Source organism: Barbus barbus (genome assembly GCF_936440315.1).
Source record: "Barbus barbus genome assembly, chromosome: 46".
NCBI classification, from domain to species: domain Eukaryota; kingdom Metazoa; phylum Chordata; class Actinopteri; order Cypriniformes; family Cyprinidae; genus Barbus; species Barbus barbus.
The window spans coordinates 12,586,569-12,608,437 of NC_136724.1; the positions used below are offsets into that span (position 1 = coordinate 12,586,569).

The 21,869-nt window shown below is 37.8% G+C and overlaps 1 protein-coding gene across 1 annotated transcript; it reads right to left on the minus strand.

The window, feature by feature from the left end:
• Nucleotides 1–30: 30 nt before the first annotated feature.
• LOC306864583 (cullin-1-like) lies at nucleotides 31–18,505 on the minus strand. Its single transcript, XM_079408679.1, has 22 exons — nucleotides 18,410–18,505; nucleotides 15,173–15,515; nucleotides 12,619–12,796; nucleotides 12,148–12,315; nucleotides 11,487–11,537; nucleotides 11,156–11,246; nucleotides 10,782–10,945; nucleotides 10,507–10,669; nucleotides 10,268–10,398; nucleotides 6,830–6,937; nucleotides 6,630–6,736; nucleotides 5,442–5,490; nucleotides 3,752–3,883; nucleotides 3,531–3,648; nucleotides 3,346–3,422; nucleotides 3,090–3,221; nucleotides 2,899–2,991; nucleotides 1,586–1,633; nucleotides 1,172–1,254; nucleotides 916–1,021; nucleotides 713–826; nucleotides 31–621 (listed from the first exon to the last, which is right to left on the minus strand). Exons 2-22 carry the CDS (start codon nucleotides 15,310–15,312, stop codon nucleotides 541–543), a joined length of 2,334 nt encoding a protein of 777 aa, XP_079264805.1. The 5' UTR covers nucleotides 15,313–15,515; nucleotides 18,410–18,505; the 3' UTR covers nucleotides 31–540.
• Nucleotides 18,506–21,869: the final 3,364 nt, after the last annotated feature.

Here is a 21,869-nt window from a genome sequence, read left to right on the forward strand (position 1 = left end):
AAAGTATATAAAAAAAACCTAGCACTGAGAAAGCATAAAGAAAAATTAAGTTTATTCATGACATTTATAAAATGAACCGCACTATACAAATGGTGTTCTCGTGGCTGGTAATGCAACTCTAAACAGCCAGTCAGACATGATTATGCTCAGCGTGCTGCTGTATCCTCGTAGTTATATATATATATTTTTTTTTTCTGTCTGCAACCAACAGCCTTAAAAAAAAAAAATCTTTCCAAAACTCATAAATTAATCAGCGTTTTGTATTTTCATAATGATAGGCAATAGCATGCAACCCTGACTCTGGGTCCCACTATGAGTATAGTTCAATGTCCAGTATTTACACATCAAAAAGTAAATAGCAACCCTGAGCAGCTTAAGGGCTTAAAGAAAGACTGTTTTAGCAGTCTGGGTTTAAAGGGAAAAGTCCAGTGTCACATTGTCCTACTCAGCAACAATGACTTGAGATTTTTATGAGAGGATCCTTTGTGTTGATATTCCTCAAAACTTGAGACAAATATAGTCAAACTTCTGAGGACATTGTTATGCCAAGTAACTGTAAGTGTCTTTTTCCCCATCCACACGTTCCAGGTATTCCTTCTCTATCAAAATGTCAATGCATTTCTGGAAAAAGAGAGAGAGGGGAAAAAAATCAAATATTTCAAATGAATGTTTCATAAGTAGTCGAAATTGCAAAGCGCTGCAGTTCTGTTACCTTGATGACAGGAACACGAGGTTTGAATCGTGAGGAAAGTTGGTTCAGCACTTCTGCCAAAAGCTGCTGGTGCTTTAAAACTTTCCTCATCTTCATGATTCTGACGATAGCTGCCTGCACACAACAACACAAAACAAAACGGGTAGATTCAAAAGAATATTTTATTTCAACTTCAAGGGACTGCTATAGTTTATTTTTAATACCTGTATGAGGAGCTTCCTGTCTTCCTCAATGTTCTTGTGTGTCGTCTCCTGCTCTTGTTTCTGCTCTGTCTTCATTGGCACATTGATATTCACCCGTAACTTCTTACTGCACAGAGACAAAGAACAGTGTAGATATGTAGACGACAAAAATGCAAACCTAACATAATAATGCACCGTTTTAAAATGTTATCTGTGTTGATAGTTGTTAGTGTATACTGTGCAGATCGAACATGAAGCAGTAAGAAAATGCATTTACTTCTTGTAGCCCAGGAAAAGTTTGATTAATGTATCAGGCTTGAAATCCATTTCATCAATGTTTGCATTCTCATCCTCCAAAACCTACAAAAAGAAAGCAAAAAAATACATATAAAAAAAAAAAACAAGGTACGTCTACATCTTTAGATTTTATAATTGCTTTAATATAAAATTATTCACAAAAACATGTTTAAACAGAAATGCCAACAATTTAAGGGAATCGCATGGAAACCAAGCACACACAAAGAGCAAATATTGAAATTTAATCTAGTCTAATTTGATGATTTTGAATCAAGTATGTAATCAAATTACTCCCAATGTGAGAATCGAACACAAAGAGCAAATATAATATAAATAGCACTGCTGTTGAAAGACATTTATAGGGTCTTATAAGCAACTAGTTCTCAACACTTACCAACAACTTTGATTTCAACAGGATTTGCAAGACCTGAACCAAAACATCCTGAAAAAAAGAAAATGTAAAAGTTTAATTTATAAAAAAAAAAAAAAAAAGCAACGTTTTAAAATAATATCCAGACTGATACTTACATCAGCATGTTTTGGATAATTCAAGAGGACCAAAAATTATTATTTAATTTAATAACCTCATTTGAGGATTTTCTTTTTTTCTGAAAATGCTAGTTAATGTCGCATTGGACTAAAACGGACTTTGTTCATACATGGTATAAGTGCTTAATCTTTTGGGTGAGTTTATTTTCCCACCTTGTTACACTTGTGGTGTTCCCGGTCATAAATTACTTTCCTTTTAATAATTTACATTTAGCAGACGCTTTTATCCAAAGCGACTTAAAAATGAGGACAATAAATGTATATCTTATACATATAGCTTATTTATTATTATTAGCACATATAGCATATACATTTTTATGCTGTATAATTAACAAATGTTGGATTCAATCTCTGTATCTACTACTTTTACATTTAGCACAGGTTTTGTATTTCCTTTTTGAAAAACTGAGCATAAGCTCAGATCAATGGTGTCTAGGATCAGTCAGTTCCAAAAAGAAATACAAAATCTGTGCTAACTGAAGGAAAACAAGTTTGAGATTTATACCTCATCTGAAAACTGAATAAATAAGATTTCTATTGATGTATGGTGTGTTAGGACAATATTTGACTGAGAACTATTTGAAAATCTGGAATCTGAGGATACAAAAAAAAATCTAAATACTGAGAAAAATCACCTTTAAAGTTGTCCAAATGAAGTTCTTAGCAATGCATATTACTAATCAAAAATTAAGTTATATATTTACAGTAGGAAATTCACAAAATATCTTCATGAAACATGATCTATAGTTAATATCCTAAGGATTTTTGGCATAAAAGGAAAATCGATAATTTTGACATACAATGTATTTTTGGCTATTGCTACAAATATACCTGTGCTACTTATGACTGGCTTTGTGCTCCAGGGTCCAGGTCACATATAGCATAATGAGAGATTGAAAAACAATTTTTAAAACACTGGTCATTTTTGACTGGGAACTTCAAATTAGCTAAAGGATTTCAAGCAGAGCATAAAGGGTTAAATCATGAATACTTCTCATATAAATATTTTAAGTGATTTGTAACCAGTGGGACTTCACATAGATGTAATTGCTGTTTCTTTTTGTTCCAAATATGAATTTCATATGAAATGGAGAACAAAGTTTACTGGTTGATTTATATGAATGAGATGGAGTTATAAAGCAATGGCACGGCACTCACTATTTTGATCTGTGTGCTGTCGGCCAGTTGCTGGACGGTGTAGCTGTTCTCTGTATTGAACTGGAGCAGGATAGCCATCTGGAAGGTGGAGGCCTGCGGGGACACGACACAAACACATGCTGACACTCGAGTCCTATAGCCTTACCTGCTATAAATTACCACTGACATGATGCAGCCATGAAGACACAAACCTGCAGAGTGTATCTGTTCTTGAAGCAGTTGGTGACCAGCTCCCCTTTGGATAGGTGGTAAAGCCATGTCAACTTCCGCCCGCTGTGTCTACTTCCATAAAAAGCTGTAAATCTTTGGTAACTCCGCTCCAACTGTGAAAAACAAAGGCGTTGGAAAACTATCATCAACTGAAAGTGTAATCACACATTATTCTCAGCTCGTGGAAGGGTGTGAAGGGCTTGGAAAATGACAGGGTTAAGCATCTGAGCATCTCACCTCAGATGGTAAAGCGAACGTGCAAGACTGTTGGAACGGCCACGAGCCAGAGCTCAGAACCTGGATACTGAAATCCACTGCGAGACAGATGGAGCCGGATTTTATTCATCGGTAATGACCGCATGCATGTTATATTATAAAAACACTCTAAACACGAACAAACAGGAGGAATGTGGAGCACGTACAGTCCAAAGGCTCAGAGTTTGAAAGGTGCTTTTTGAATTGCTCATTCAAGTCTTTGCTGACACCGATGTCCTGGAACATGCGCTGTAGTTTGGAGGTGTACTCGAAACCACATGCTTGCTGAGGGCGGACAGAAGAAAAAAAACGGTGTTAAGTATCTATTAGAAATAAAAAAAAAAAATAGCAGTAAAGTGAGCCATCTTCACTAAACAAGCACACAGACCTTCAGTTTGGAGATCATGCTGGCCTCGGCGTCGTCGCTGGCACTGTTCTGGTGCACCAGTCTTTTGGCCAGCATCTTGGCATAGAACTTCTGGAACACGTCTTTATCCTCAATATACTTGAAAACCACCATCTGACGATGAAGGATGTTGGAAAATCTTATCAGTCACACATTAACACGACATGAACTGACTGACTTTCAGTAATTTGTGTACGGTGTGCATAAACTGCACAGGCTGGATAGAATACGGCATGTGCCGTTCATTACAAAAAGAAAATGAAAGCAATAATCAACCACAATCTTTTTCTTGACTCATTTGATCAGACTGACAAAAAATAATGTTTCTGCAAGAATTTGGATTATGCAAAATGTAAAAAAAGAAATTGGATGATATAAGAATGGAAATGTCAAATAACTATATTCGGTTACACTTTAAGGTGTCCTTGTTACAGTGTAATTATACATTTAAGTACTGAACAATATTAATTAACTACATGTACTTAGGGTTAGGGTTTGTTTTAAGGTTTCTTGCATGTAATTATGCATAATATATTGTTATTTTAATATTACGTACACGTAACATGTAACAAGTACACTTAAATTAAAGTGTTACCATATATTAATTTCCAAGATGACTAATGTTGCATACTTTGAACTACGGCTTTCTTATAATGCAACACACAGAGTACACTAAGCATAACTCTAGTGTGAGTCATAGATTAACTAGGGCCCTACAATTTCTGTGATGTGGAGAAAACAAATAGAATCACAGATTTCAGTAAAGAAAAAAAAAAAAGAAAAAAATTAAACTGACTGTATGAAGGCCAATTCACACTTCACCGACAGACACACACCAACGCTGACAGTCACCAGATTACAGTATGTCACTTCTCAGGCATTCCAAGATTTGACAAATGCCAATTAGTGAAAATAAGCATCGACTAAACGCTAACAGGGGCTAACACAATGATCTGGAAAAACCAGACCAATTTGTCTGCTGCCATTTGTCAGTGTCTGCTGATGCGAATTGGTCTTAACACAGAATTTGTTAAAGTTCTCAATTACTAAATCAAAATTAAAGAAATTAGGACTAGTGTCTGTGATTATTAAACAATAAAAAGAGTGTTATTTGTACGGTCTGTATGCGCTGCATGACTTGAGCAAGCTTCATATCAAGACACTACACAGGAACTTCATCTCCAGAGCTGCTCTGAGTCACTTCACAAGCATTTAATTTGATAAAAGTATCGTCAAATAGAGCACAGAAAATCAAACTTCTTGATATAGAGACATACATTACTATTTCTAATTATGAATATATATATATATATATATATATATATATATATATATATATATATATATATATATATATATATATATATATATATATATTTTGATTTTCTGTGCTCTATTTGATATGAGGAAAATATATGGAAAACAGAATTTGGGAGAAAAACAGAATATGGTGGAAAAAAAAAGACTTGATATGGCAGCATTTAACAACACATTAAAGGGATAGTTCACCCAAAACAATCTGTGAATTTTCATTTTTGGGTGAACAAACCCTTTAATAAATGGAGCAAACATTAACTGTTAGAGTGTTATGAATTCAAGTAAGAGATCCCTAACACATGAAAGAACTTTTAAAATCTGATCTTTAATCTCAGTGGAGTACAGTGAAACTCACCACTTGGTTGAGAGTATCTTCTAGCTCAGCCTCCTCTGGATTCTTTGAACTAAATGAAACACACTTCATTAAATCATCTGTGTTATGAAGATACCTAAATACTTGCTAAACACTAAAAGCTTTCCTAGACATTTATAATGTCAAATTTCATCTTTTGAGCTCAATTGCATGAGCATTATGTTTTGGTGGAATTTTACATATAGTTTTTCATGAGTCTTGCTTATGCAGTTTTCATTCATGAGTTTATTTTAAAGGGCACCTATTACGCAAAATCCACTTTTACATGGTATTTGGACTAAATGTGTGTTGGCAGTGTGTGAACACAACCACCCTACAATGATACAAATCCACCCACTCATTTTTAATCCCCATTAAACAAAATCAGTCTCATTAGAATCACACTGATCTCTGAGCAGTGGCCCAGCCCACGGCCGCTGACTAACAGTCCAGCATTACCATAGTTTCCGTTTATGTGCGCGTCGTTTCGTTAAAGTGCATTGCGAACGTTATCAAAGTATTTGTGTGTATGTGTGTTGCTCATCTGTCATTGCAAATGAGCTGTGGAAAATCTACAAGTACATAGATATATCAAATAACCATTCCAAGACGTCCTGGTTCATTCTTTAGGTGTTTCTTCTGCCAGAGTCTCTCCTTCATCTGTGACTGACTCCGGTTCATACATGCATGGCTGAACACCGGTTCTCTCGCTCTCAGTCATGTTTCTTCTACCGGCTGTTTACTGCTGTAGGTATGCAAAGCAGAAATGTATATGCTATGCCCTCTTCTGAAGACGGGGCTGGAATATGCTGCTCATTTCCATTTAAAGTGATACACACTAAAACAGCTCTTTTTTTTTTTAGACACGCCCCCAAAATCACATTTTCCACGTTATAATAAATGATCTGTGTGTTAGGGTTAGGTATTTTGAGCTGAAACTTCACAGACGCATTCTGGGGACACCCAAGACCAATATTACATCTTGTAAAAATGGGCATAATAGGTGCCCTTTAAATCCTAAAGCAGCTTATTTTTATTATTCGGTCAGAATACTGGATTCAAAGATTCAAGCCTCAAATCCTAAAACATAAACTGATGTGTTTGTAAAAATGTTCCAGACATTCACTAGATTTCATTGCCAGATTCACATGTAAACAGATCAAGGATGGGAATATGAATAAGACAATTCACCTCTTCTTCAGTAAGGAGTCGCAGTATCTGGCCAGAAGCTCAGGAGATTTGCTGGAGGACTGTGCCATCCTCGTTACCGCATTATTATTAATGAATCTTCCACAGGCCTGGAGAGCACCAGAGTGAAATTTACACCAGTGCTATAAATAAACACTATAGCTCAAAACCAACAAAACTGACCTTTAATATAGATCACAAACCTTATCGAGTGCTGCCACAAACCCAGCATCATTATTGAATGCAGACATGACGAGAGCATTGTATTTCTTGTGAACATCCAAGATTGTTTGCACATATATTTTGGGATCCTGGAAAACAAGAAGTGGCAGATCAAACTGTGATTAAATTAAGATGTTACAGGAACTGAATCGAATAGAGATACAGGAAAACATGCACAAAGATGAAAAAAGATATCCAGTATTAATAGAGTTAAATATTTCTGGATTGGCTTTGACAAAGGGGTACTTGGATTTCTACTGAATACTGAATGACAAAGCGAAGTTGAGTCATGTCTTTGAAACACAATAATGTGTATAGTCAGATGAAAGAATTTAGGCAAAAAACCCTAGTTAGACAAATAACTATTGTCATATATTGTCCTGGCAAGAATAGATTAGATTAAACTTTGTCACTGTGCAGAGTACAAGTACAGAGCCAATGAAATGCAGTTAGCATCTAACCAGAAGTGCAAATAAAGTATATAAATAAATATAAAAAATGTGTATATACATTAAGTTTTATGACATATAGTGCAAGTTATGAGGTGGAGGGGGAGAGACTAGCTCAGTGCAAATGACTGTACATACAACTTAGGTTGCAAGGAAGTATAAACAGAAGGTGCATTATAAAGTGAGGTATGCAAGTAGCATATGTTTATATATGGCCAATGACCTTAACGGCATCCGGAGGTAGAAATGTGCAAAATATCAGAAATGTGCAAAATAACAAGGAATGTGCAAAATAACAGAGGAAACAATAAGAACATTGTGGTTGAGGAGTGCAGACAGGTTATTGAACAGTGCAGTTTTTTTTTTTTTATCCATTAGGTGGTTGATCTTGGATGTAGTGTTCAGCGCCTGAGATTGCAGTTCAGCAGGCTGACAGCTGAGGGAAAGAAACTGTTCCAGAGTCTGCTGGTGCGACAGCGAAGACTCCTATAACGTCTCCCAGATGGGAGAGGAGTGAACAGTCTGTGACTGGGGTGAGAGGAGTCTTTGATGATACTTCTCACTCTCCTTAGGCAGTGTTTGTGGTAAATGTCTTTGATGGAGGGTAGCATGACACCAGTGATGTATTGGGCAGTTTTCACCACCCGCTGGAGGGCTTTCTGGTCCGAAACAGTGCAGTTGCCATACCACACTGTGATGCAGTTTGTGAGAATGCTCTCAATTGTGAAACGGTAAAAGTTCAGCAGGATGTGGGGGGACAGGTGAGCTTCCCTTAGTTTCCTAAGGAAGTAAAGGCACTACCGTGCCTTTTTGATCAGTATGGAGGTATTGAGGGTCCAGGAGAGATCCTCAGAGAGATGGACACCAAGGAACTTGAAGCTCACCACGCGCTCCACTTCGGTTCCATCAATGTAGATGGGAGTGCGGGTGTGGTCCTTCTTAGTCCGCCGGTGGTCTATAATCAGCTCTTTGGTCTTCTGGGTGTTGAGTGCAAGGTTGTTGTTGGCACACCACGTTGATAGATGCTGGACCTCATCCCTGTAGGCTGTCTCATCATTGCCGCTGATCAGGCCTACCACCGTGGTGTCATCTGCAAACTTGATTATGGAGTTAGAGCCATGTACAGGTATGCAGTCGTGGGTGAAAAGGGAGTAGAGGATTGGGCTCAGCACACAGCCCTGTGGTACCCCAGTGTTTAGAGTGAGGATGGAGGAGGTGTGGGTACTGATCCTAACAGACTGTGGTCTGTTGGTGAGAAAGTCCAGGGTCCAGTTACAGAGGGAGAGGCTGATGCCAAGATCAATGAGCTTGGAGATCAGTGTGGATGGGATAACTGTATTGAAGGCGGAAATGAAATCAATGAATACCATCCTGACATATGTGTTGGTTCTGTCCAGGTGCGTCAGGGCAGAGTGGAGAGCTGAGGCGATGGCATCCTCAGTCGAGCTGTTGGATTTGTAGGCGAACTGGTATGGTCCAGTGCTGGGGGCAAACATGTTTTCAGGTGGGAAAGAACCAGCCTCTCAAAACACTTTGCAATAATGGGAGTAAGAGCAACTGGTCGGTCGGAAGTCATTGAGGGCCACTGCACCAGCATGTTTTAGTACAGGTACAATGGTGGCTGTTTTGAAGTAGTTGGGAACAATGGCTTGGGCCGAAGAGAGGTTGAAAATGTTGGTGAAAATCTCAGCCAGCTGTTCTGCACAGGCCCAAAGCACTCGGCCAGGGATGCCATCAGGGCCGGCAGCTTTGTGCGAGTTCACCTTACGCAAAGTGGCGCACACATCACTGGTGGAAAGTGTGAGCGGCAGGTCGTCAGGTGTGAGCTCAGCTTTGATGGGTGGTTCTGTGTTTCCACGATCAAAGCGAGCATAAAAGTAGTTCAGTTCGTCAGGGAGGGTGGCACAGCTGTTTGCTGGTTTATAGTTTGTGAGGGCATGGATGCCTGTCCACATGTGCCGAGGGTTGTTGTTTTTAAATCTGTCCTCAATGCGCAGTTTGTAATTGTATTTAGCTGATTGAATTCCCCTCTTCAGATTGGACCTGGATAAGCTGTAAACTTCACGGCCAGATTTGAAAGCGGCGTCACGTGCCTTCAGCAGGAGCCGGACTTCCTTATTCATCCAGGGTTTCTGATTGGGGTATAATTTAATTACTTTATGGGTGGTTACCTTGTCTACACATCTGTTGATATGATGCAGAACCGAGCTAGTGTAGGTGTTAACATCTGTGCGGGAGTCCAGTGTGACCCGAGAAGCAAACAAATTCCAGTCTGTGTTCAGGAACTCCTGCTGTAGTGAAGAGTCTGCTTCTTCCAGCCAAACTTTAACAGTCCTCACGGTGGGTTTCACACGTTTGATGATGGGGGTGTATTTGGGTAGCAGGAACAGGGAGAGGTGATCAGATTGTCCAACGTGGGGGAGGGGAGTTGCTCTGTAGGCATCAGGGATGTTTGTATAAACATGATCAAGAGTATTGTCTCCTCTTGTAGGGCAAGCAACGTTTTGATAAAATTTGGGGAGAGTTGTTCTCAGATTGGCATCACTGAAATCACCAGCAATAATAAAAACTCCATCCGGATGTGTTGTTTGCAGCTTATTAACAACAGAAGATAGTTCTTTCATGGCTAGTTTAGCATTAGCATCTGGGGGTACATACACTGCAGCAATTATGGCAGTTGTAAATTCGCGGGGCAGATAAAAGGGTCTGCACTTGATAAAGATGCATTCAATATCAGCAGAACAGTGGGATTTAGTAATAATAGCATAGTAATAATAGGCCTGTTATACAATGAAGTGAGGGCCCAAAGTTCAGGGAATTCAGGTTTAGCTGTGTTTACAACCGGTTTGGCTCTTTTTAGACAAGTTAAATCAATAACATTTTTAACTCCTTCCCACAGCAGCTGCAACAGCCTGAAAATGTTGTGTCCACACCGTCACTGTGGCTTTATGTTGTAACACCAGGACTCACATTCAGCGCTGAATCTCCACACTTCTCGATGGCAGCCAGTCCTTGATTATGAATGTGGGACTCCAAGAGTTTCTTGAGCTCACCCAATCCGTCCGTGATCCGGGAAACAAGGTTGTACATCCGACCGAGATCTGTAATTATACACAACGTGTATTAACTGTAAAAATGACCGTGTTATTATGCGTGTTTGAAATCTTAGATATTGCCTGAATGAAGGTGACATTGCAGCACTGACTAACCTTCATTCTTATCAGCGTCTAGAAGGTTCTGGAACTCCGTGTGGAAGATCTCCAGGTGTTTCTCGATGAGGACCTGCTCACACTTGCGAGCCAGCTCGTCTTGTGTGCTCTCGTGGAGATACACCTGCACCCTCCGCTGCTCCTCCAGCAACCGTGCCTCTGCCTGCACTCATAATAAGAAATGTACACTTAAAAATGTAATAAAACCAAATTTCCCATAAAATGCAATGCAATTTATATTATAATTTCAGACTTGAATCTTAACTCTAGTTTACCTTTTTCATGTATTCAGTAACAGGGTTTTGCTGGAGGAACTCTGTGCTTTCCCGTGTATAGAAGCGCTCTGTGTCAGCCAAAAACTGCGTCTCAAAGTACTCCTTGTAAACTGATAATGTCGGCCCCTTCACAAACGCATCATCCTCATTCAAGCCCAATTCAACTGGAAAAGACAAACCAAATCATAACATGATGCTTCAAAGCTCCAGACAGCACTGTGTTTATTTTACCCAAATTCCGATAAGATTTGAAAATTAACAGCTGGCTCAGACGGAATTAACAATATAATGAATTATGCAAGTTTTTGAGAGGCCAGCATAGAAGAGATGTAAACGTAAGGCTACCACACTCACCGTAGGACTGCCACACTCACCGTAGGACTGCACCACTCCACTGATGAGTCTGGTGTTAATAGTTTCGCCATTTCTCTCCTTCTCAATGAGTTTTAACACAGCATTTGTCACCTATACAAAAGAAAAGACAAGGTATTTAATGTCTGATGAAAATGCAAGAAACATACACTGCCCGTCCAAAAAAAAAAAAAAAAAAGTCAAACATTCTAATGTTTCATTGAAACGCCTTTAGCTTATCCAATGGGAGGATCTTACCTATTTGCTTAGTTAAATCTAGGTGGTGACTTTTTTTTTTGGACGGGCAGTGTATCTTACAAATGGAATGTTATAAATTGCCAATAAATAACTTGCCTGCTTGTTCAGAGGTCTAAATAAACACTCTCTCCAAGTGACCAAAGCAAGCTGTGAAGGAGAAACATTATTAGAATATTTTTATGTGATGAGACAAGACAAAGAGGCTTTAATAAAAGTACCCTTTTTTTAGAACTGTAATATGATAAAAAAAAAAAAACTAAGTAATAAGGTTTGTTTTTATGATGATTAATCATTATTATTATTACCATTACTATAAACTATAATACAAATCTAAATAATATTACAACAATAATAAAACCTCTATAAAACTAACAACAACAAATTATAATTATAAATATTACCATCATAATTATTAAACAAGTAAATTATTTAATTATAGTTTGATCAACAGAATACACCACAGTAAACCAAGCATTTAGGTTAGCAACACGCAAAAGATCAACTAATGCTTTACTAATGATTTAGTGCCAATGCACCAAGCCCATTGGTCAAGAGACAGTTGTCATCAACTCCCTCAAAAAGGCCTGGGGCTAGATACAGCTGATGTGTGATCTAAGGTGTGCATTGGCTATTATGAGCAATAAATATAGCTAAACTACAATACAGTACAACCATTAATCCACATTTTATGAACAATGCGTGGAAATGTAAAACAGGAATCTATGAGTCAGGCAGGGGCGCATGCTGTTTCTCGTACCGAGTAGATTTCATAAATTCCTTTCCGTCCCTCATCACACTCTCGGCGCACCCAGTGTCTGTTGAGGTAAGCACAGATCCCATTTAACACTTTACTGGAGAAGCGATAGTCCTCCCACTGCTGTGTGTAGAACTTCAGAACGCTTTCATCCATCAGGTCCTCTCCATCCTGCCAGACACAGACAGATGGAGGAGAGAAACAGAAGTGAGGTCTGGAGAAGTGACAGCTCACAATGTTACCCATTTTAGTGAAGAAAATAAAAATCAAGCCACCTCACTACAATTTACGATATTCAAGTACAACAAACCATATCAATAGCTAATCATTTATTTAATATTTAATATAATTTCTCCTCTGTTATGGCCAGTGCAAACAAACAGTGTCTGCTTTAAATAATCAAAAATCACCTGAACAACATGATCACCAATGCATCATGGCACCCTGAACAATGAGCACACCGTAGAATATTACCTTGAGAAGGTTTGTCAGGTAGCTCCTCAGAAACTCTTTCAGTCTTTTGTAGAGTTCTAGTCCGACAAACTGTGCCCCGCCAGGTGTGGCCGTTTTCTTGGAGGGTTTGGAGGGGGGGATGCCAGCACCCCTGGCCTGGTTGGACTGGTGCACGCTGGTACAGTAGTTATACACATGTCTGAACAGTAGGTTAAAGTCTTAAGATTGTAAATGAGTAAAAGATGACAGGCAGCTCACAAAACAGACATATTGGCACATTTTTACACTGATGGGATGCCATTCCATAATGATGATGCTTTCAGCTTCAGATGCCAAGTAGCTTTGTCTTTGTAGCTGTATCAGAGTAAAAACATGAATAAACATACCGTGGATTAATAGCATCAGATAGGCACGTAGGAGGATTTACTCCTATGAGAATCAGAATCTAATATGAAAAGCATGAATGCAAACTCCTATGTGGACTGAGCACATTTCTTTGCTAAGCATTGATGTAATTCTGAAAGTTCCAATCTATTTCACAACAGTGAAGAAAAAACTTTTTCCATAACAGTTTGTGGACAGTTCTGAAACACCTTAAATCCTACAAGAAAAAATAAATGGGAAAACAGAACTTCTTTTTAGAAACTTGTACTATTTCCAAGATTGTCCAACTTCAAAGCCAAAGGTCAGCTACTCAATATTAAACAAGAATGAAGCAGTACCTTCAGTGCTCAAGCCCTTGAGAAAACTTCTGTTTTAATACACTGATCTACTCTGACATGCAAGAAGCCATCTAGAGAAGCTCTTGCGTATCTCAAGATGGAAATAAGTTAACAATATTACATGTCCTCTACATGTGTGTGTGTTTATTGCAAGCTGTTATGTCTCAATGCAGTAGCTTTTTTAGTGTATTTGTTTTTCTGAGAGCCAAGTATAGGTACCACTTTACCACTAATTGTGAGCTCCACTGTGCTGCAATGACAGCACTCTGACACTACAAACTACATGCTGAGATTCAGTTTCTGATCAGCGCTAAAGAAACCTGCAAAAACAGCAGAAAGTTCTTTGGGTAAACACAGGGCCACACGCAGACAAATAAAACGCATTACCTGGAGATGCAGAGGAGAATGACAGATGTGGGTGGCAGATGAAACTCAGAGCAATTATGCCCGTGTTTGATGTGGCACTAGTGGGTGAAATGGAAAACTGCAAATCTGAATGCGGACAAAGGTCCTTGTGCAAGATTTAATTTCCCAGACACAAACTGCTTTGAAGAGCTATAGAGCAGAACACACATGGGCTGGGAGATGCCTGAGATTATAAAAAGGCCAAATAAAATTAACAACACCATGCACTTTTATTTTACATTGTGTAATTCACAAATTACTCAATAAATAATTTAATTATTTCATGTTGATATTAAAAAGTAAAAAATGGACTGACTTCTAAAGTCTCTGAATGACATTCATTTGGGAGGTTTCTCGACAAGTAAAAAATGTATGCTATTTTCTGGATAAATTAATAGAGAGACCATTGATTGCATTTAAGCAATATTAGACAAACCATTCACATTTTTCACAGCAGCTTTCAAAATTGAAAAAGACTGACACTGACTAGTTAAAAATGTGTATCTTAGACAAAACAGATGGAAACAAATTAAACCTAAAAATGGACCATCTGTTGCCAAAATAATTTTGAATAAATAATCAATCCATTTTTTTCTGGATTATGTTTATCTGACAAATATTATCCTGGGCACTTGCACTGAATCAGTCTTAAATCAGTTGACCTGTTTATTTAATTAATTGCCATACATTAAATTTATTTGATTACATTTTTTTGTTAATTGAGACCTAATTTTATCTTATTTAATAGTTTATTTGTTGTTTTCTTAAATAATGAACAGGCCAGCTAAAGCTATAATATGCAGTCAATTTAAAAAATATAAAAATAAATTGCTATAAAACTCATTTAATATAGCATATTCCACTCAATGACTTAATGTTCTGTAATATTAAAGAACAAATAATTATCACCCTACATAATGCAAAAGAGATTAATTGTCTATTGTCAATAGTGTAGTGATGTATGAAACACGGTGCACACAGAAGTCACTTTCAAACCCAAGCAGAGCAGCTTTCTGTTGATCAATACGATGAATATGCGCGATCAAGCAAAATCTGCACAAGGAAATTTTCACCATTTACACAAAAGGCCCGACTGCACAGTCTCCCACTAAAATGACTGGATTTCAACCATGAAATTGCATCAAGCAAACTTTCAGGCATGAGTTAAACTTATAAGTTTATAAATAAGTGAGGAAAAAGTTGACGTACTTTCGAATAGAACATAATAATCATTCATAGCAATATAAATCCATAATTGAAGCAAGCAATGCATACTACAGCCACCTAAACCATTCAAAGGGTTTCCTCATAAGCCAAGGTCTTATTCTCATTACAAGCGCAAAATTCACACACATGGTAACACCTAAAAAGACAAAGCCTTTCAATGTGCTGGCCACAGCTGCTGCCCCCATTAATCCCCATTCATCCCGCGGTGCCTGGTAAGATACGTATAGAGTTCCATGTAGCGTGCCTTAGCCATGCTCTGGCGTGTATAGACCTGCTGTATTCCTGATCTCAGGTCATCCCAGATCTGGTCCAGCCCAATCTGTTTGAGCCCGTGGGTGTTCTGGCCCCTGTTGGATGACATTGTCTCTGTGCCGGTCTGCTCGTGTCAGATAAATCCTCTCTTCTCCCTGTTCTGCTCCAGAACACTACTGCTTCACATGTAGTCCACCATGTTGGAGAGCATTCAGACAGGATCAGGTCAGGGATGAGTAGCGCTACACTTCACAGATGGTGCTGCAGGCTGATCTAGGGTTACAGCACAGTCCAAACACTTCAGCACGGTATCTGGGAGAGCAAACAAACCAGGTTTGAAATTAAATAACCACACTAACCACCATTTTAAAAGGGTGCAACATGAAAATAACCATAAAACAGGGAATATTATTTTCATTATGATAGATATAATAACAACAACAGGTTATGCATGAAGTTATGAATGGGCATGCAGTATTATAAGCAGCATTTACAGGTGTTAAACAGGGCAGAACTAGCTTATCCTGTAGGTAAATACAAAAGCAAGAACCAAGAGGAAAAAAAAAAGATAAAACGGAACTTAAGTACTAGTATTCATATTTAAAGAGGTAATTTATCGCTGGCAAGATGAGCTTTAAATAAAAGTTTAAGTTTACAAGTTTTAAAAGTTTTTTTTAATTGGTGCTACAAGACTAGAGAAAACCTAGAAAAACGTCTGTGGCAAAAGAGGTAGAAAAACTTAAACACCCTTAATACACAGGGTTTGATCAGACTATCCATGAGCAGGGATAATAAAAACGCGGAAATACAATCTGTAGTTTTCCTTGGAGCTTTTAAAAATCTGTTGGATGACGTAAAATTATGTTAGCTGACAAACAAATGGGCATATCTTGGTGTAGGTAACATGGAAACATAATACGCATTCTTCATTTATTACTGATGCTGAGAAACTGTAACAATACAAAGCTGGATGAAAATCCATGACCTTACCCTTTAGGAGAAAAAGCAAACCTAATAGGAGACTCATGGGAAACTAAGCATCATTCCAGAGCTCATGTGAAGTGACAAGTGTTGGGTCAGTGTTATATTTAGCTGCGTGTCTGACTGCTGCATGTTGTGGTGCAGAGGATATGAATCTTGCCGGTCATTGTTTATATGTTGTGATGTTCGAGATGCCACATGTCAGAGAAGCAAGAGCGAACGAGGGCTGGTGCATCAAAACATGTGACCAGCAGGATTGGGTTTAGCTGGGTTATTAATAGCATTTCCCACATCGTTCTAAGGCTTCTCGTTTACAGACAGCTGTTTCTATAGCCAGCAGAACTAACTCCATTGACCAATATATGTACGAGAAAGATCACTGAAAAAATTTCTGAGTGATAAAATATAGCTGTGAGGATTCAGATAGACATTAAGTCATGTTAAGATGTAAATGCTCAAAGATCTGATAAATTGTAAATCAAGAAAGCAAAGTCCCACAACTGACCTATTCCTGCTAAATCAGTGACCCAGAGAGTGAGAGGTTACAGCAGGGGAAATAAACCAGTTGGAGTGGCGTCACAACATCAGGATCAGCCCAGCTTATGGTGACGCATGTAAAAGATGCAGGCGGTTGAAGAGGACAATGACTTTTAATGCTCCCTTACTCCAATACACGCATATACAAACAGCTTTACGATACATGTTGTTTCTAAGCTTGTCCATTAGCCTCTGTAAGTGGGTCATTCATTACCCATAATTTTTCAGCACATTTAAGGCAGTGACACTCAAGTGCTTTACCTGATCATTGTGGGAAAACGGTTTGTGAACTGCTTGAGTCTGGTCACATTTAATCTTATTAGGTCAGCCAAAGCAAGGCTAGGCTTTCTGACCCACATTCATCAGTAGGATTATTTCCATGAAATCAAACATGTGATCTGTAAATTGTCAAAATCCCAACAATTACAGTCCGAATACAACTCAGAAGTACTTCAAGTCATTTAAGGTAAAACCAATCACACAGAATTACTTTCTTCTGTGGAACACAAAAGGAGATATTTTGAAAAATGTTGGCAACCAAAAAGTTGATTACTATTAGCTTCCATTTTAAGAAAAAAAAAAACAAACAAACAAAAAAAACACATCTTTTGAGCTCCACTGAAGAAAAAGAAAAGTCATACAAGTATGGAAAGACATGAGGGTGAGTAAACGATGAAAGAATTTTCACTTTTGGCTCATAAATCGTGGGCTGAATCAAGCTTATACTATGACTGATTCCAAACAAAACTTAATGAAGCCACTTGACTAAGACAGGCATTAGACACTGAATACTTTTCTATACCTGTCAGCTTATTCATCATTAGCTTTAACATAACATTGATTATGTGTGACAAAAGCAATTCTTTTTTGTTGAGTACAAAAAACTCAAATCTGCATGACTATCGTGACAGTCACGGTTGAAAAACAATTAATGTACTGCATCTACTGATCTTTTTAGACATCTTTGCCAAAATGAGCATGATTCATAAAGCGTCCTCATGGAAAATATTTCTAATTTCAGAAGGAAACATACCATACACTGGCACATGAGGTTTAGGAAACTTCTAAATAAAACCAATTATGGGTTACGTACGACAGTCACTAAAAAACTACTGAGCTGCCTAACTAGACGACAGCATTTTGGCCCACCAATGTTGTCTAGGTAACGTAGGCATCTGAGACAGCAGAATTCATGTGAATGTGTGTAAATGACTGTTCATTCTCCAGTTGGCCTCAGCTTTAGGTCTCCATAATAGACTTGATCAAGAAGAGCATGTTAACATCTTAAATATACAACGTGTGTTAATTTCACGCCTATTTTAATGTAGAATTTTTCTAAACAGTATCATTACATTAGCAATGCTAGGTAGCAGCTCGCTAGCTTCATGTAACGTTACCCTGGTAAACTGCCGCTGAGGAGAACTATTAAGACATATTAAGGCCAAATAAACAACTGACATTAAAATATAACCTAAATAATAAGACAAACAAGACTTGCTATGAACCTACTCCTCTAAAACGGCGAAGCTTTTGAGATATTGATGTAAAATGGCCACCTATTCACTAAGTCGTTTGAAACAGCACAAAAACGTTTGACTTCTTTCTCGATAATGACAAATATCTCCGTCTAGTTATATGTCCAGCCACACCGGGGTGGCTGACAGGTATATAAAGATATTCAATCTTACCTGTGTCCGTTTCTAACGTCGAGCTGTACGAGCTTGAGGCCCAACGCTGTCTGCGTGACTGGAGGAGATGATTGGGAATTCCGTATTAGAGCGAGTGAAGCGTCATACGCCACAGCGCAGAGAAATACAGCGACCTCTAGTGTTCACTGAGAGATACAGCGACACCCGGTGCTCGCTAACTTGAGTGCCCTAGTGTCCATAATGTCAAAACCAACCAATTCTGTCTCAACCAAGAATTGTCACATTTTTCCCTCATCATTCATATAGTTTAAACTTATTTCTGTTGTTTATTTTCTAAATACCTACACTACATCGATAGCTGGCAATTTATTCCTTTCATGAGTGATTTTTTGTGTGTCTTGTATTGCTTGGCTCTTTTGTGAAACTTTTTTTTTATAAAGTGAACTTTGATAATACAGGGCCCTCTCAAGCCCCAGTACACCCAGTGTCTATTGTGATAGTCATTTAATGCATTTTGTTAAAATACAGTAGTGTTCACCAATTTCTTTACATTACCCTACTGTTACAAAATAAAAGTATTTGGATAGTCCACTACTGTTTATATGTCTGTTAAGTACTATAAAGTGTCTGAAATGTTTTAAGTTGCACATATCGAATAGTTACGCAATATCAACGAGGTTTATTTAATCATTTATTGTAAATGCAGCAATATGACAACATTTTAATGGAAACAATGTTTTGAAAAGAAAAACCTAGTTTATAATCGATACAAAAGAGCAGATAAATTTCACTGCACATATCCCAACCAGTCATATCATAACCCAAAGTAACTACATGCCACACAATTTATATTACATATATTTTATTTCATTTCCATCAGAATAACAATATTGATGAACATTTTTTCTTTGTAAGAAAAATACCGTATAGTACAGAACACAATAGTGTAGAACACAAGAATTTGACTTATGATGCTGTAGTCCTTTTAATTTTACATAAACTCCACTTTTGGTTTTAAACATTTACATGAACACTTGTGACTTAAACAGTCTCATCAAAAACCTTATTCTTTTCTGTATTGGTTTTCAGTTTCATACTCTCTGACATAGCCCAATTTCCCCAGTGTTCGTCTGATTGTAACTTCAGAAACTTTGACTTTAGCTAGGGCAAGACAAGCTTGGAGTTCTTTGGGTGTTATTTCAGGTTTCTTTGTGACTTCCTTGATGATTTTACGTTCGGCCTTTGTAGAAATTTTTGGCGGTCGACCACTCCTGGGAAGATTCATCACTGTTCCAAGCGTTTTCCATTTGCAGATTATAGATCTGATCGTGGATTTGTGAAGTCCCATAATATTGGAAATGGATTTGTAACCCTTACCAGACTTATGGTAAGAAATTATCTTTTCTTTGATATCTTCTGAAATTTCACCTGACCGTACCATTTTGCATTTACAGACCCTTTGTGCTGGCAACTTTGTCTATTTAATGGCCAAAATAAGATTCAATACAAGTAGTGCTTGGTGTCTTCAGGTGGAGCTGAAGGCTGATCTAGGGTGTCCAACCACTTCAGCAAGGTATCTATGAAAAGCAAATAAAATATTTAACTCTGGTGACTGCATAATCGCTCTGGGCTGTGTTTCCCAAAAGCATCCATTGCCACCAATGGAGCTATGATCAACTTAGTCTTACGATGCTTTTGAGAAACCTGGGGCCTGTACCATGATGGTAGATTAACAAATTCAGAGTCACAGGATTAGTTTCGAGTTGACAAAACCAAACCACTCCAATCCGGCTTTGTTGGTACCATGATGCTGATCATCAACTTTCTTTGTCAACTCAGGCTTTGATCCTGAGTTCGTGGAGCATGTGCACATGAATGTGTGATATCACTGGCGAACAGCCAATCACGAGCCTTGGTTAAAGGATAAAGGTTTTGCTAAAGGTTAAAAGATGAATTTAAATGCATTTACAATTAAAAAAGTACAAATAAAATAAATGATCTTGCTTTATCAGTGCAGCAACAAGAGAAACTTAAGTTTATAGTTTATATAGTTGGAAATATACAGCGATAGAAACTTGAAAATGTAAGGTCACAGTCATTTTTAAAGCGATATCTATTGATTCTACAACTTATATTACATACGATCTGTATATATTAACATAAATTATTTATAATAACTGTTAAGCCAAAATTGCTTGTGTGTAATGGATTAATAATAATATAAATCATATAAAATAACTAAATTTTTGTTTTTGGCGAGACAAATGTTTTTTAATACTAGGGACCTTTAATTTGGAGCAAGAGAAACTGAAGGAGTGACTTTTTTGTGTCAGACATGCGTCACTTTGCTCATATCTGATTAGTCCAATTTCATTTTGAGAGCTCTAATTTAGAACATAGCCTGTCCCGGAGCAGGTTAGCCATGGAGTGTACTATGGCAATGAACGCAGCTAAAGCCAAGCCACTTTCATGGTACCTAAAACCCAGGATTGGTGCAACCTAAACTGAAATTTACCTGGCTAGTAAACTAATCCGGCTTCATGGTACAGGCCCCAGAAGCATTTGGCAAAACATTACATTAACACAACTCAAATAAAATATTTTCACTGCATGTAAACTTCCATTATTTTCACATAATATACATAATTTAGTCATTGTTGATTAACTAAATCGTGTACATAATTAAACTGAATCATTTAAATGAATCGAAACTCGACTGTCAATCCAAAGATTTACAGTTCAACGTGTGATAATTTCAAGATAATTCATTTGACCACAATATTTGTAAACATCAATAGGCTAATTATTTTAGCAATGCAAGCTAACAACTGGTTAGCTTCAGTTACCCTGCTGAAGATACCTTGAACAGAAATACTAAGACATATAACTTAATGCCAAATAAACGAGTGGCATTTTAAGATGACTAACTAACGTTACTAAAATAACAAATCTATTCACCTGCTGAGATTTAAGCTACTAAGTTAACGTTACTGGAGAAAACCCAAAACATCTGCCTTCTCGTTAAATGGACAAATATCCCTCTTGGTTATATGTCATACCAAAACAAAGTGTCTAATAGATAAATAATTAGATTTACGCTTACCTGTGAGCTTTAATGGGCTGAAGTTTCTATGCTGCTGCTGACTGAAAATCTTTATAGCAAGGGTTGCCAGGTTTTCACAACAAAACCCGTTCAAATTGCTCCTCAAAACTAGCCAAAACTAGTCCAATGGTGTTTCGAAAGGGTCCCTCGGTAAAAATCGCGTTCAGAGGGGTAAAATACGAGGTTCCCCTAGTAAAATTCGCATCGCAGTGTCTAAATATTACGTTATTGGGGTCGCTTAAACCCGCGGCAACAGTGTTAAAATAGTCCTTGGCAACACTGCTTAGAGCAAATGAACCGTTTTATCCACATCGACCCCTAGCGTTCGCCAACTTGAGCGCCCATATTCACACAAGACTTATCAATTATTACTTATTTATTCTCTACATGCCTCCA

What these genes read in the sequence shown, in the direction of transcription:
- LOC306864583 (XM_079408679.1), bottom strand. Translation starts at nt 15,312, where the DNA reads ATGTCATCCAACAGGGGCCAGAACACCCACGGGCTCAAACAGATTGGG. An exon ending in CGCTACATGGAACTCTATAC is followed by an intron (nt 12,797 to 15,172) that starts GTATCTTACCAG and finishes CCTACTGTTCAG; the next exon opens with ACATGTGTATAACTACTGTA. An exon ending in AGACGCTGATAAGAATGAAG is followed by an intron (nt 10,399 to 10,506) that starts GTTAGTCAGTGC and finishes GTATAATTACAG; the next exon opens with ATCTCGGTCGGATGTACAAC.